General features: G+C 48.4%; 1 protein-coding gene across 8 annotated transcripts in view; it reads left to right on the plus strand.

Annotated features, from left to right (window-relative positions):
- EIF4G1 (eukaryotic translation initiation factor 4 gamma 1) overlaps positions 1-12,703 on the plus strand; it is an 89,615-nt gene that overhangs the window by 47,390 nt on the left and 29,522 nt on the right. For all 8 annotated transcript variants that reach the window (XM_054983287.1, XM_054983291.1, XM_054983288.1 and 5 more), the window contains 4 exons: positions 3,684-3,776; positions 5,249-5,315; positions 9,434-10,318; positions 10,848-10,936. In XM_054983287.1, coding sequence (XP_054839262.1) covers positions 3,684-3,776; positions 5,249-5,315; positions 9,434-10,318; positions 10,848-10,936 — 1,134 coding nt within the window. The remainder of the gene's footprint in view (positions 1-3,683; positions 3,777-5,248; positions 5,316-9,433; positions 10,319-10,847; positions 10,937-12,703) is intronic.

Below are 12,703 nucleotides of genomic sequence, written 5' to 3' on the forward strand. Positions count from 1 at the left end.
ATTGGATCAAGGTCACCTGGGTGATGTCAGAGTGGGGATTTGAATCCAAGTCTTTCTATAATCTGACATTTAACCCTACTCCAATACTTCCTCTTCTGTTTATAGACTCGTTATAGCCATTTGTTGAAGGAACAGATCTGATTTTTTTCCCCCTTTAAACATTCTGTGAGCGTGAATGAATGAAGAGGTCTGTTGAGTTACATGCCCTTGAGGGGATTTGGTGTATGAATGGGACAGTCAGAGTGTAGCCTCTCAATCAGTATCGGAGATTGAGTTGCTATTTGATGCCTTCCTGGATGGCATGGGCTGTCATTTTGAGGTTTTTTTTTAATTACTGTAATGCAGCTTGTCTTGTCTTGAGAAACTCCCACAAGGCTCTGAGAGGTTGCAAAAGGGTTGACGGCTTGCCAAGTGGTTAAGAGCAGTGGGACTCTAATCTGGAGAGCCGGGTTTGATTCCTCACTCCTCCGCTTGAAGCAGCTGGGTGATCTTGGGTCAGTCACCGCTCTCTCAGAGCTCTCTCAGCCCTACCCACCTCACAGGGTGGTTGTTGTGGGGATCATGACATACTTTGTAAAGTGCTCTCAGTGGATGTTAAGTTGTCCTGAAGGGCAGTATATAAATCGACTGTTACTGTTGTTATTGTTAATGTTATTTATCATCATCATAGATCCAGAGGAGCCATATTATTCTGTAGTTGCAAAATAGTAAAGAGTCCAGTAGCACCTTTAAGACCAACTAACTTTATTGTAGCATAAGCTTTCGAGAACCACAGCTCTCTTCATCAGATGCATCTAATGAAGAGAGCTGTTGTTCTCGAAAGCTTATGCTGCAATAACATTGGTTAGTCTTAAAGGTGCTACTGGACTCCTTATCATCATCCTCATCATCATCACCATCTATACTTTGTGCAGATAACCCTGCCCTGTTCCAGAACTTTATACCCTGTGGAGTGGGGATATTCACCAGGCAACTGCATCCATTTCTTTAGTGGATCGCACTTTTAAGGTTGGGAACATTTCCGTTTTGGTATCAGACCCATCAGTGGAGGAAAGATCCATCAGTGGCTATTAGCTGTCATCATGGCTATCTGACAAGGGGCAGGATACCTCCGCTAGTTGCTGGGGGGGCAAAGGGTGGGGAGGATTTGCGTCCCTGCTGTGGGTCATCTGGTTGGCTGCTGTTAAAAATACCCTAACAACCACCGCAGGATGCTGAACTAGATAGACCATTCCTCAGAGGGCGTCTTATGTTTGTATTGTACATCTGTTGCCTTTTTATTGTGCCCTTCCTCCCCAAGAGCTCAGGACAGTATACAAAGTTTCTCTCCTCCATTTTATCCTCACAGCGACCCTGTCGTGTAGACTAGGCTTGGTAACAGACTGTGATGGGCTCCAAGGGTTCTGGGCCATTTGGACCCAGGTTTTCTCAGGGAGATTCTGACACTAGCCGCCACACCACACTGTCCCTCTACAGAGTTAAATAAGCAAAAAGTCCCTGCCCCAAGGAGCTTACAGTTTCAAGACTGATAGCAGAGGAGAAGATAATAGAGGGCCGAAAAGGGACACTCGAGGAACCTCAGCCACAGGCACACAGGGCAGGGGCTTTGTTTCCAATGGAAGTGAGGATTTGAAAGGATACACCAAAAGTTTCATGGAAGCAGAATGTCTTGAGAAGAAGTGCCAGGGGAGATGCAGTGCCACTTCCATAGCCAGCAGCCCCCCCCCCCCCCCCGAGTAAGATAAGGTTGCTCCGCTCTGCCTGTTTGGGTCAGCAAGTGCCATGTGGCAACCATGCCTTCAAACAATTCTGCGTGGCATCTCTTTTCTGGTCATGGGGAGTACTTCTCCCAGTTCACTGAGAAGTTTTATCTTTACAATGCCATATATATATATATATATATCCCTCCTCCATAAGAAATCCGCAGTGGCACGGGGGAGCATACTGCTACGTGCGGCTTTTGCTCTTCAGTTTCCTGGTTGGCCCAAACCACGGGCCATCATGTTCCCCTGTTTTGCGTTGGAACCCATCATTTTTGGTCAGTGAATGGCACAAAGAGCCTTCTGTATCGGTGGACTCCTTAGAACATAAGAAGAGTGCAGCTGGATCAGGCCAGTGGGCCATCCAGTTCCAGCATCCCATTTCCCCGGGTGGCCGACTGGTTATCCTGGAGAGCAAACAAATCCCTGGAATCCCACTGGTTATTTCCGGTGCTGGCTCCCCACATAGCCCTGGTAGCTCGTGAGCAGGGCACAAAGGTGACAATCGTCTCAATCGTCTCCTACTACTGCTTGTTCCTGGCTTCCTGTCCTTGGCAGCAGAGTGCCCCTGAATATGGAGGCTCTGTAAAAATTGGGCAGTGTAGGAGATGTTCATTGAATGCTTTAACTCCATCATACAAGTGCTAGATGTTTTGCTCTTGCGGTGCATGGAAGATTGATGGGCTGCACAGTTCGTCTGATCTTTTTCGAGCTCTAGTGGATGTCACTTCCTCTTGGAGGAAGGGATTCCAAAAGTTTAATGCTGATGTGTACAGCTGCTTTGATTTTGAGCCCCTGCTTAGTTTCCCTGGGCAAGATTGATGACGCTGCCTTATATACCGTTTAGGGACTCTCTTACAGCAAAAGAGAGGATGGTGGAAGCCTGTTGTACCTTAAGAGCATTTAGCAGCTATTCCACCTAAGAGCAGAGCTAGCCAATGAGTGTGAGCATCTCCCAGGGCATTGTGACATGAGCTGGGTCACATCAGAATGCATGGACTGTCCTATTGGGCGGGGGGGGAGGGCGCTGTGCCGTTAGAGGGAGGGTGCAGGGGAACAGTGAACATCTGGTTCTCCTGGAGTGCCCTGCCCTGCTGTGCTGTGACCATCTCTCTTAGCTGTGGAGCTGGGCAAGATTGGAGAAAGAGGCTCTGTTGTGGACTTCGTCCAGCCCAACTTTGTTCACCCAGCTGCTATATCCAGACCTGCCAAACAGAGCTTGCTTGTGACCTCATTGGCTGCTGCTAGGGCTCTGTCTCTCCCTTGCTCCCCCTTCCCCTCCAGCAGCCAGCCACCCACCCTGGGCGCTCCGGGCCAGGAGGAGGAGCCTGCTGCTTCCTCCTGGCCTCAGCCCTGTGGTAGGGCGGGAGGGAGGAGTTCAGGAAGTGGAGGTGGAGTCCAGGAAGTTTGCCAAGCCGGGAACCAAATGGCAGCTTGCTTTAGTGCCGGTCGCTGTCTGTCATGGGCGGTGTGAGGTCCTTGCCGAGCACAAGTTCTTGTAGGGTGTGTGCAGGCCTCCACGCGGACAACCGCCAGAAGCTGGACAGACCCCTTTCCTGCTCTCTTCCCCCCAGGTTCCCAGCACCTGTAAGTTTTTGAGGGCCTAGAGAATGGAGGGGTGGCTCCAGACAGGTTGTGACGATGACTCAAAGTGGACCAGGCAGATCCCTGAAGGATAAGCCCATAAAGGGCCATTGGGCCCGTGATTGCTAAACAGAACCTTCATGTTCAGAGGCAGCTTTCTCGGGAAGATGAGGGGAGCTGCCTTGATTCCTTGTCAGCTGCAAATGACCCTTCATGCTTCTCTCAAGGAAAAGTTGTGGATAGGGACAAGTGATGCTTTCACCTAGACAGCATTGCATACGGACTCCCTTTGTTCATCTCGCTAACAATGAGTTTCTCTCTTCTTTCATGGGCTGGCAGATCCGAATACGAGATCCAAATCAGGGTGGCAAGGATATCACAGAGGAAATAATGTCCGGCGCCAGAACTTCCTCCACCCCCACTCCTCCACAGGTAACACATGTTCCTTCCCTCGACTTTGATCGCCTTTCTCTGTGGTTTAAGCCTGATCTCGTATTCTGCTTATGCAAACCCTGCAGGTCCTTTTCTCTAAAATGTAAGAGTGGGATGGGACGGCTCTTAGGGCCAGTTCACACAGCCACTTTCTCCTATTTGCAAGGGGCAGTGGCCCATCCTTGGAATAAAGCTCACACGAGGGTGGTAATGGAGCTGGCGGGCAGCTCTTTCTATCCCTGAAGTCATAATAACTGGAAAGAAAATGTCTGCGAACATGGAAGTAGTGTATCCTGGTTCACATGAGCATTCCCCACATAATCCCAGTCCAAGGAGGAGCCTCAACTTCTCTCATGATGCGGGAAACTGCTTGGCACGGGCTTCCGTGCCTTTTAGCACTCAGTTGTGAAGCACTATGTAAACACCCCAACTTTCACTCTTTTGCTTTCCGTCAGCTGGAATTTTATCTTGTCTGTTCCCCTGTGATGTCTCGCATTCATGACATTTAAGAATTTTTTCACCCCCTGTTTCTCAGCTGCCGTCAAATCTGAAATAACAGCCCATTTCCTCCCAGGGCCCCACATCCTGGAAGGTGGTTCTGTGACCACGATGGTTTGATCTCTGACCCCTGCGATAGTCCAAAGGGCTCAGTCGTACATTAGATTCTCGCCGCAAATGGTCCCGTTCCTTTGCACAGGGAAAATATTAAATGCCTTTGTTGGAGACCCCTTTCTGGAAGACGCTGGAGTTGCTTGTGGTTTGGAGTTCATTGGAAAGTTGTGCTTTGGGTAGAGGGTAATGGATGCCGCCAGGGGTCATTTGGCACAGGCTATTTGTTTGTATCCATTTAGAAAGGTCAAGTCTGCTTTCTGTTCAAAAGTCCGAATGATAGAAACAAATGCAGAGAGATAAAACCAAAATAAAACTTCCAAAACCATGCAAAGAGGCTAAAATCAAAAGAACATTTCAAAATTGGCGATTAAAGAATTGGGTGAAAAGAGAACTTGCTAGTTGCCAGTGAAAACCAAGGAGAAATATAGCATAGTAAGTCTCAGGAAATTTAGAAAAAGATTTGACAAGGCGTATTTCTGTTGGGAAAAGTACATTTCCTCTCGCCAGCGGGTGATGCAGAGGGAAAATGTCCAAGCTTTTTGGCTGGCGTCAGTAGCGAGCCAGAGGGCATCTTATTCCATTCACTTTGGGGCAGAGGGGTCTTTCTGTGACATCATGCTAGCTAGTATGGGCAGAACTGAGCCTCCCTCTTCTTTCCCCAGTTCTGGCCCATTTGTATGAGCCCCTCTGAAATCAGAGTGATACCTGGAAGTCCCCCCTCCACCTTTCTTATAGGCTATGGAGAAAGAGGTTGATGCCCTTGCCCTCCAGTGAGCAGTTGTGTAACTGAAATGAAAAAGGTGTGGGGGTCATATGCTGGCTTGCTCGCTGTTCCTAACCCCTTCTCTCATCTTTTACAGGCCGGAAGCGGTCCAGAGCCACAGGCCAATGGAGAGACACCCCATGTAGCAGTAATTGTCCGGCCAGGTATGGTGTCAGATGTTAGTCTGCCTAAATGAGATGAATCAGGAGATTCCTTGCTCTGCTAATGCCAGGGGTGGGGGGTGTTGCAGGAGGTACCATTGCCGAGGGGTGGACACACTGTTTCTGGTTGCTCCCTAGCAAAATATGACCAGTAGCCATGTGATTCTGGTTTCTGAGCACACTACTTGCTTCCGGTTGTATTTCTCTGGGCTGTTGGGAGGAGTGGATTTCCTTCTCAGTGGAAACAGGCACGATAGGGGAGTCGAATCCTATACAGTTCAAGCATCCTGAAAGCTGTGCTTTTGAAATGTATTTTAAACAAGCGTGTTGATTTTTACATGCGGGGTGATAAAGTTAGCAAGGGTGTAAGCATTGGGGTTCCTCCCATGGATCTGTTCCCCTCGTGGCCGTACTTTCCACTTCCGCAAGGACCCATCGGCCGGCAGAAGAGCCTCTTGCGTCAGTGGAAAGGACGGCCCTTCCATTAGCGCCACAGAGTCGTGGGATCCAGCCCCGGCTTTTTGAGAATCCACAAACGCAGGCAAAGGGTGAGGGCCATCTTTAGTTGGTGAAATTCTCGAAAGTCCCATTTTGTCAATAAGTGTACATAAGTTCTGGGCAGCTCCTTATCCATCGTTAGCCTTTGGGATGGGGTCATAGCTCAGTGATAGAGCGCATGGTTTTGCAAGGCTGAGGTCACCGGCTCAAGCCCCACCACCGTCTTCAGAGGAAGAATCAAGTGGCATACGGGGTGGTGGTGGGGAGGCTTCTCCTTGAGGGCCTGCACAGCGGTTGGGGAGCAGAGCATATGGTGCTGGGCCCCATGTATAATGGTGTGAGGGCCAAAGGGACGCCACCCTCTTGGTATCTGACACAGGGAGCTTTGACTCTCTCGAAAGCTCATCCCCTGGGAATCTGGTTGGTCTTTAAGGTGCTGCTGGACCCAAATCTTGTTCCTCCTCTACGGACCAACACGGCTACCCGCCTGAAAGACACTCTTGGCGTGTCCCTTATCTGTTTCATCCCACTGCTTGTAGTTTCTGTGCCTGTGGCAAACTGCAGCGGAATGGAAGTCCCTCTTCAAACTTGGCAAGAAGACAGCTTGCTCTTTTCTTGTGTGGCTGGTCCGATGGTTGGTTCTTCAAGAACCCCTTCTGATTTTGCTGGTTTTGTTCTGCTTCTGTGATGGAATTACTTAGAATCTTTAAAATCCGTACGCAAAGCCTGTATGGCAAGCCCCCTTTGAGTGGTCTCCTTCAGTCATTAGCAAAGGAAGTCTGTGGTTATGTGTTCTCTTCATGTTACTGATTTCAAAATGTTTGGAGTTAGTCACTGAATTTAGTTAACTCAGACACTGGCTGGAGGGAATACTTTAGGGGTCCCCAACCTTTTTGAGGCTGTGGGGGCACCTTTGGAATTTTGAGAGGGGGTGGTGAGTGCCATGCTAAAATGGCCGCCTCAAGTGCCATTTTAGCCAAATCAAAATGGCTGCCTCCAGAGGTCGAACCAAATGGAATACCTCCCTCTGAACCACACCGTGACTAAGTAAAACCCAATTGCTTACCAGTCCTCCTCATTCTCCAAAGGAAAACCCTTTCATCTGATGAGGGAAGCCAATAACAAAGCTATGCCTTATAACCCCTCCCCCAACTTTCTGAAAGGCTTGGTGGGCATCACGGCGCCCATGGGCACCATTTTGAGAAACCCTGGAATAAAGGGTTGGATCCTGTGGACCTGTCCTGTTTAAAGGTAGCTCTTTTTCTTCAGCGCATGGAGCCTTCCACTAGTGCCCAGGGGTTCTTTGATCAGTTTTTGTGTCAGCAGAAATCTCCTTCGATCATTAGAGAGTGACAGCATTAGGAGAACTTACCCACGGGCTCCCATCCAAAACTGTAGGGTCTAGTTGCAATCAACTAAAGTTTAGTTGTTTAACCTGCAGGAGTTCAGTTTTCATATATCATTTTCATTTATATTTTGGTTTGGGCATGCACGTCTGTAATAGAATGCTTATCCGCTTCTCATTAAGGCCTCCCAACTATTCAGTGTAAAGATTTTATCTTTTAACTCTGAGCAGCGTTCAGACTTTGAAGTGAGACCTGAAAACAGCTTTTGCTCCTTTTTGAGAGACTGTCAGCACAAAATAATTTATAGGGTTCTTCCTGCGGTACTTTCCCCACCAAGACGCAGAGACTCCTCTTAAGAGGTTAATGATTTATTTTATTAAAATAAACTCTAGTATTTTTAATAAAGCAAGATATCAAAATGTAAATGATCATTAAGATAAAACCTGCAGAGATGGAACAGGGAAAGGCAACAAGAATTAAGTCTCCTCATGTTTCTCAATTAAATTTAAGTTTAAATCAGTCAGATTTGTTATGAAACTAGCAACAAAGCCCGTTGTGTTTGACAATACAACAGGCTCTAGCGGGGCCTTGTGATGGCATGCACTGCCCCAGCAGTGTTCCTGTGCTCTGCAGTGGGCCGATTTTGGCCTCAAACGGGCGAAAATTGGGCTGGTGTGGACCGCAGGAGCACTCCAGGGCCCATCATGCGGCCCCTGCAGCGCTCCTGAGCCCTGCACTGGCCTGATTCAGCCTCAAATGGGCACAAATCGGGCCGGTGCAGAGTGCAGGAGCGCTCCAGGGCCCGTCACGTTTCTCTGCACTTTGGGGGTGGAAGCACAGGCAAGCCACACTCTCCCTGCTGCCGCAGATCGAGGCTTGTGGGGGGGGCGAGGCTTGGAGGGGAAGCGCAGGCAAGCCACGCTGCCCCCCCCCCCCACAGATCAAGGATTGGGGAGGGGAGCACAGGCCAGCCAGGAATGCCCTATGCTGGCCCCAGCCAAATCGGGGCTGGGGAGGGCGGAGTTGACCTGCAAGCCCTTCTGAGGCCACAGAGGCTTGCCCCTGACTGTGCCTGCACCAGGATAAATGGGTGAGTCGTCTGAAAGACGGCTGCCCTTTTATACAGTAAGATGCATTGAAATTCCCATAACACACATTACAAAAGGAGATCTTCTTGAGATTTTTTTCAGCCAAAACCCTGATCTGCTACCTGGGTTAGCACATTTATATGTTATCCTATGCAGAAATCTAAGATCTTTTTCACTTGATAGCATGAATAGCAGTAATGTGACAGGAAAAGTTAAGTGAACAGATCATCTTCGGTCCATTCTAACAGTTAATGATCATTTATCGGATACTGTCCACTATTTTTAATTGGCTGTCGAAGGTGAAAGCACCTGTGAAGTTACACGACATACTAGAAAAACTACAGTAAAGTTCATACAGAGTTCGCTAGACTGTATGCGTATCTCTAAGTATGATGTGCTCTATCCGTACTTTTGTGACACGTCATGTGCATGGCGTTCTTTGGGTGATTTAAAAAAACTGGGTTGTGTTTTACAAACTGTGGTATAGTCTACCCCGAGCTTCCAGGTGTCGACCAGTTTAAAACATGTGATCACGAATGTTTTAACCTTTTTCCTCCCGCATCCCATTTTTAATCCCAACCTGAGCATGGCATCAATTCTTTTCATGCTGTGTGTTCATCTTTGTCCTTCCCCCCTTTCTTTTTCTCCCCTCTTTTTCTGAAAAATGAGTTTAAAATAATGGTTGCGCGTGTGATCCACCTTAGTGTGAGGCTTTACCCAGTTGTGGGTACCCAGAGCAGTAGCAGACCGGTAATAAAATACAAACTGTTCGGAACGAAGGCTTGCAAAAGGCTGAAAGAAATCTGCGCTCTGTTTCCCACATTCATTGGCAACTTGTTTTGCATAGCACTGTGTTACAATTTTTTCAAAAAAAATTGGAACACTGAATAAAGCAGCTGGCCCCTGGCGTTCGATAGCTTGTCTTCTTCACAGTGGCTTCTCTGCTTGTAGACGTCCTTACAAATTCGTACACAACAGTTACTAACCTACCTAGTGTTGATCACTTGTATCCTGAAATTAAGTGCCACTGTGCGTGTGTTTGTGTGTGTATGAAAGAGAGAGAGCGCCATTTGGGTCCTTGGAAGCCGTTGCTTGCAGATCTTCGCCCGTTCCTTCGGATCAGCTGGCGAAACCTCCGCTTTCCCCATGTTTCAGCGCTAATCGTGCCCTGTCTCCTTTATTTTTGCAGACGATCGTCCCAAAGCTGGCCCAGTAGTAAGTAAACCTGTTTCCCCGGAGGCTAGTAAATCGGCATCCCCGTCTCCCCCACCGCCCCTCATCGCAGAGGCAGAAACTGCGCTGCCGGCTGCCGTGACGCTGGTGCGCGCAGAAAGCCCAGTGACAGTGGACACTACAGAGGAGGAGGAGGAGGAGGAGGAGGAGTTGCTGGAGGTCCCCGCAGATATCCTCGAGCCCGTTAGCGCCACCACTACAGTGCCAGGGGGCCCCGTGCTGCCCCAGGAGGTCCCCGACTTCGACGCGGAGCCTCAGGAGGAGCTGGCTGCTCACCCCGTCCCGGAGCTTCCTCCCCAGTTGGTCCCAACAGAGGTGCCAATGGATGAAGAAGTGATCTCGGCGGTGATAGTGACTCCCCAACAAGAGGCTCCTCAGCCCGAGGAGCTTCCTGTGACTCTGCCGGATGTTCCTCCCACACCCCCTCCTTCTCTCGAGGAGGTTTCCGAGGAGCCTGTGGAGGCAAATGGAGTCTCGGAAGAGGAAGTGCCGGAGCCGGTGGAGGAAGCCCACGTATGCCAGCCGGACTCCGTGGTGGAATCCCCCATTGTGCAGCCAGAGGAGCTACAGGTGCCCAATGGGCTGCTGGGGGTCCCGGGAAAGCAGGAAGGCGAAGAGCCCAAAGAAGAGGCAGAGTCAGACATCAGCCCCATCTCCGAGCCAGAGGAGGTGAAAGCGGAGGAGCCGGTGGCCTCTCTGGTGGCCTCTCCGGTCACTCCGCCTCCCGAAGAGGAGGAGCCTGAGCAAGAGGAAGGGGAATGTGAGGAGCCGGTTGAGACGCAAGAGCAGAGCACCCAGCCGGCAGCTGCGCCCTTGGAGAGCACCGAGGTGACCGTGCAAGGTGAGCATAGGACAGTGCCATGCGCTGGGATGTTGAACCCAGGCAGGGGAATTGCAGCCTGTAAGGTGTCTGGAGACAGCAGCAATCCTCAGCTGCGTATTGTACCATTTCTGTGCATTTTTGTTGAGCGATTCATAGGAGCCAATGGATGTATTTCCCAGGTGAGAGAGCTGAGTTAAATCCCAGCTCCCTGTAGCAAGCTTTCTCTGCAGAGCAATTCCGCAGGGCTGTTTGGTTCAGTCAGTCCTGGACGAGGGGAACGGAAACATGCCGGTTTGACAGGCTGAGGCTTTTTGACGAGACAGTTAGGTTCCTTGAAAGACCACCACCGTCTAGTCAGGCCCATATTTCCCTTTCCTCCCATTGGCTGGGAAACAGCAAAAGTTTAGGGGTTACGGATCTCCTGTGCTTTCGAAGGCTCTATTATGCCCCATGTATTCCAGAGCAGATCCGTGAAAGGACTGCATGAATGCAACTTAAGCTAGTCCCATTGATGGTTCCACTTCCTAACCTTTTTATGGCTGTCTAGTAGCAGTATCCGTGCCAAAGAAGAAGCGAAAGATGAAGGACCTGAACAAGAAGGATAACCTGGGAGACTTGCTGGATGCATTTAAAGAGGTGAGTGCCCCCATTCCACGCACAGGGACCAGAGCCTGGTCCTTTGCCAGGCAGAGCGGAAGGACATTCATTCATTCATTTCATTTATACACTGCCTTTCTCCCCAATGGGTACCCAAAGCAGCTTACATGGTTCTTCTTTTCTCTATTTTATCCCCACAACAACCCTATGAGGTAGGTCAGTGTGTGACTAGCCCAAAGTCACCCTGCAAACTTCCATGGCAGAAGGGGGATTCGATCCTCAGTCCCCCAGACCCTAGCCCAACACTCTTTAACTACTACACTATACTACCTATGATCACTTTATTATGTGTCACCGCCACCTGTGACACCATGACTTCCTCTCCCTCCCTCCTCCTCCTCCTCCCCAGGGAACTTCAAGAGTTGTAATTCTGTGAATTGCAATTATAACCGGCCCTTCCATCAAAACTTGATTGTCTGTAGAATCGTAAAGAAATCAGTAAAAATCTCGATTAGCAGAAAATACCTATAACTGTAGCTCAGCCCTTCAGCCCTTGTGAAATGTGTATATTTGCATAGTTGTAATTTTAATGATTAGATGTAGAGTTTTTAAAGTATTTAGTGATATTTAATATGTTGAATTGTTGTTATCCGCCCTGAGCCCGCTGATGCAGGGAGGGCGGAATATAAATGTAATAAATTAAATTAAATATAATAGCAGCAGAAGCTGGCAGATCTAGGCGGAGTGTTCCACAATCGGGGTGCAAAGGGCAGTAGCCATTATCTGAGTGGTCCCAGGTTTGTTCTGTCTGCAGCTCCAAGATAGTAGGGAATATGAAAGGCCTCTACCCTGCCAGTCAGAGTAAGTGATACTGACCTTGATAGACCGATAGTCTGAGTCCATATAAGCTTTATATGCTCATCCCATCCAAGTTTTGGAGGAAAAATCCCCCCTTACGTCGATCTCAGCTGATGAACGAGCTCATATTGGAGAAGGCTAGTGGCCTTTAACAGAGAAGATTCATTGAATTTGTAGCCAGGACCTGGGACAGATGGCCACATTTGCAAACAGTAAAGAGGAGTTTGTGGATTCTGCACTAAATTTGGCATCGGCCTCAGCATCCTAGAATCTGTTTAAGTTAAAGGGTTGTTTTTAAAGTCTTTGGTGATAGTACTTGCAAGTAGGGGTTTGACTTGAAAAAGATTCGGGTTTTCCACTTCGGGTTTACCTGTTTGCAATGCAAATAGCTAGAAAAAGCGCTGCGGTGCAGCTGCTGCTGCTTTGTCCAAAGCTTCCCGAAGCGATACAAATTACGTCAGAAAGCTTTGCTTCGGGATTCCCGAATCAGCTCAGCAATGCTGGGGCCAATTTGGGAATCCCGATTGGGGTTAAAAACCTGAATCAGAAACCCAAAGCACACGTCCCTACTTGCAAGTACTTGGGCAAATGGAGAGCTCAGGCGGCTGGGGAGAGGGTGTTCAGCAGGGATTTCCTATGACTTCAGAACCCATTTTATATATATTATATTATATTATATTATATTATATTATATTATATTATATTATATTATATTATATTATATTATATTATATTATATTATATTATATTATATTATATTATATTATATTATATTATATTATATTATATTCCGCCTTTCTCACTGAGACTCAAGGCGGATTACATAGTTGAGATTAGTACAATTAGTGGCAAGGACAAGGGCAGGCATTTCCATACAGTGTCAAGAACATTTCCATAAACAATGTCATGGGGTAAAAGAATATAAGTTTACGAAGATACTGTATTAGC

The sequence above is a fragment of the Eublepharis macularius genome, chromosome 6, assembly GCF_028583425.1.
Source record: "Eublepharis macularius isolate TG4126 chromosome 6, MPM_Emac_v1.0, whole genome shotgun sequence".
NCBI lineage: Eukaryota > Metazoa > Chordata > Lepidosauria > Squamata > Eublepharidae > Eublepharis > Eublepharis macularius.